Source organism: Symphodus melops (genome assembly GCF_947650265.1).
Source record: "Symphodus melops genome assembly, chromosome: 9".
Taxonomy (NCBI): Eukaryota; Metazoa; Chordata; class Actinopteri; order Labriformes; family Labridae; genus Symphodus; species Symphodus melops.
Genome location: NC_136699.1, coordinates 17831613 through 17834923, shown reverse-complemented (window position 1 = coordinate 17834923; position 3311 = coordinate 17831613). Strand labels below are relative to the sequence as shown.

At 51.9% G+C, this 3311-nt stretch overlaps 1 protein-coding gene across 1 annotated transcript; it reads left to right on the top strand.

Annotated features, from left to right (window-relative positions):
- Positions 1 to 483: 483 nt before the first annotated feature.
- On the top strand, positions 484 to 2265 carry LOC306829831 (uncharacterized protein). Its single transcript, XM_079352999.1, has 2 exons — positions 484 to 499; positions 533 to 2265. Exon 2 carries the CDS (start codon positions 611 to 613, stop codon positions 1547 to 1549), a length of 939 nt encoding a protein of 312 aa, XP_079209125.1. The 5' UTR covers positions 484 to 499; positions 533 to 610; the 3' UTR covers positions 1550 to 2265.
- Positions 2266 to 3311: the final 1046 nt, after the last annotated feature.

Below are 3311 nucleotides of genomic sequence, written 5' to 3'. Positions count from 1 at the left end.
GGAGGCCGAGCAGACTCAGGGTAGAGCTCTGGGGGTTGGCCAGGAGGCCGAGCAGGCACAGGAGAGAGCTCTGGGGGACGGCCGGGAGGCCGAGCAGGCACGGGAGAGAGTTCAGGTGGGCGGCCCGGAGGCCGAGCAGGCACGGGAGAGAGTTCAGGTGGGCGGCCCGGAGGCCGAGCAGGCACGGGAGAGAGTTCAGGTTGGCGGCCCGGAGGCCGAGCAGTGAAGGGCAGGACCTTTTCCAAGGGCCCAGGAGCCAGCCCGATTAAAGACGAAGGAACGTCTGGTGTCGGCTGGACTGCCGAGGAGGAGACGTCAGGAGTCGGCTGGAACACAGAGGGAAGCTCAGGTGTCGGCCGGACCACAGAGAAGACGACATCAGGCGTCGGGAGGACGGCAGGCATCGACTGGGCAGCCGAGGAAACGTCGTTGGGTGTCGGCCGGACCGCAGAGGAGATGTCGATGGGTGTCGGCCGGACCGCAGAGGAGACGTCGTCGGGTGTCGGCCGGACCAGCGAGGAGACGTCGTCAGGCGTCGGCCGGACCAGCGAGAAGACGTCATCGGGCGTCGGCCGGACCAGCGAGGACTCGTCGTCGGGTGTCGGCCCGTATGCCGAGGGAACCTCAACATGATGACGACGGCGTTCAGCAGGCAGGGGAACAGGAAGCTGACAACGCTCTGCCGAAGCTGGTGGCAGACGGCATTCAGCAGGCACGGGGACAGGAAGCTTACAACGCTCTGCCGAAGCTGGTGGCAGACGGCGTTCAGCAGGAACGGGAACAGGAAGCAGACGGCGCTCTGCCGGAACGGGAACAGGAAGCAGACGGTGCTCTGCCGGAACGGGAACAGGAAGCAGACGGCGCTCTGCCGGAACGGGAACAGGAAGCAGACGGCGCTCTGCCGGAACAGGAAGCAGACGGCGCTCTGCCGGAACGGGAACAGGAAGCAGACGGCGCTCTGCCGGAACGGGAACAGGAAGCTGACAACGCTCTGCCGGAACAGGAACAGGAAGCAGACGGCGCTCTGCTGGAACGGGAACAGGAAGCAGACGGCGCTCTGCCGGAACAGGAAGCAGACGGCGCTCTGCCGGAACGGGAACAGGAAGCAGACGGCGCTCTGCCGGAACGGGAACAGGAAGCAGACGGCGCTCTGCCGGAACAGGAACAGGAAGCAGACGGCGCTCTGCTGGAACGGGAACAGGTAGCAGACAGCGCTCTGCTGGAACGGGGACAGGAGGCAGACAGCGCTCTGCTGGAACGGGGACAGGTGGCAGACAGCGCTCTGCTGGAACGGGGACAGGTAGCAGACAGCGCTCTGCTGGAACGGGGACAGGAGGCAGACAGCGCTCTGCTGGAACAGGGACAGGAGGCAGACAGCGCTCTGCTGGAACAGGGACAGGAGGCAGACAGCGCTCTGCTGGAACGGGGACAGGAGGCAGACAGCGCTCTGCTGGAACGGGGACAGGAGGCAGACAGCGCTCTGCTGGAACAGGGACAGGTAGCAGAGGCTCTGAGGCACCAGGAGGCTGAAGCCTGGACTGAGGTTTAGACTGCTGTGGAGGGCTGGACTCAAAAAATATCTTCGTCCAGTCAGGGAGCATATGAATCAGCCAAGGCCTCGAGTAAATCTCCCTTCGAGCCTCGGCAAGGGCTGCCTCCCTTTCCTCTTCGCAGCCAGCCATTTTAATGTCATTTCTAATGCATGTGAGGTTATATGTAACCTCACGCAGATCAAAAAATCCCGCTGGGTCCATAAATGGTCGGTTCATTCTGTCACGATTCCGAGTAGGAAACAGGAGAGGAGGACCCAAATGCAGAGAACTAAAATTTATTAACAAAAAGGCAAACAAAAACTTACTTTGAAAAACCAAAATCCAAAAACCACGACGGAGAAAAGACAGGGAGCAGGGAGAAGCAAAACATTACAAGAACACGACAAACCAAGAGACCATGACAAAAACAATGAACCGACAAGAGACTGAGGAAAAACACAGAGACTAAATAGACAGGGGTAATTGGACACAGGTGAGACTAACGAGACAGGTGAGGAACATCAGGGTAATCACTAAGGCGGGAAACACAAGGAACAAAGAACACTGAGGACAAGTACAAAGTACAACCTGACACCACAACCTAAACCAGATATACAAAATAAAACAGGAAACACTAAAGACTAGACTTGGAAACATTAAACACCAAACTAAGAAACTGAAAACACAAGTAACAGGAAAACAAGCCTACAGACAACGTAGAAGAACACAAGGACACAGGGAAACACACTAAGGACTAAAGTAAACCACAAGACTAAGAAACATTAAAGCACCCAAGGAAAAACAATCAACACGAGGAAACAAGTACACTAAGGACAGAATGAAACAAAACCAAACCATGACAAAAAGCACCACAACTTCAAACACTGGTCTTGGCGTTTGCCCATATCTTTAACTGCTTCAGCTGCTGGCTGCTTTGAGGCGATCTTTTTATATTAGAGAGCGGCTCTGATTCATGTTTGACCTCTCTGACACAACAGCCCTGTTGAATGCAGTGCTGACAGAATAATGTATGCAGTTAGTGTAAAAATTGAGGGATTTCATGAATGTGAGGACTACAAAGTGTGTGTATATATGTATATATATTTGCATAGCTTATGGTGTTTCAATCCTCTTTTCCTACTAAAATATTTATATAACACTTTGTGCCTGTCGTCAGGAATATTTCCTGGTTTAATAATTCAAACTGTATCTGGCATGAATCACCGTGAATGGGATGAAATATTTCTCAACGTATTCTCCTTGAAGGTCATTTCTGACATTTTCTGGTCAACAACATGATGTCATTACATAATGACAGGAACGAAATGTTTCACCTTGCTTCCATTGCGCCGAAAATGTATGCAATGTATGAAATCTATATTAAATGCCATGATTCATAAGCCGCTTCATGCCTCTAACAGAAGCAGATGCCAGATTGCATGTCTCATCAATGGTGCACTTCATTTAACATGAGTTGACAGACAGATTGCAATTTGTTTTACACACACCCTTTATGACAGCGTCCTTTACTATCCAGCAAACATAATATTATATACGTACTTAGTGCACAGTTTTTTTACTGAATATATTTCCCTCTTAACCTTGAGACAAGATGTCATATATAACACCGTTACCCCCACAAAAATGAAACCTCTGTGAGTCCTTGTAGCAGTGATTAAAGTTACAGCTGTTGGTGGTGTTGTTTAATTTGCTGAGCTGAAAATGGTAACACGACAACACTTGAGATTCTATCGACTGTAAAATTCAAAGGACAAGTGC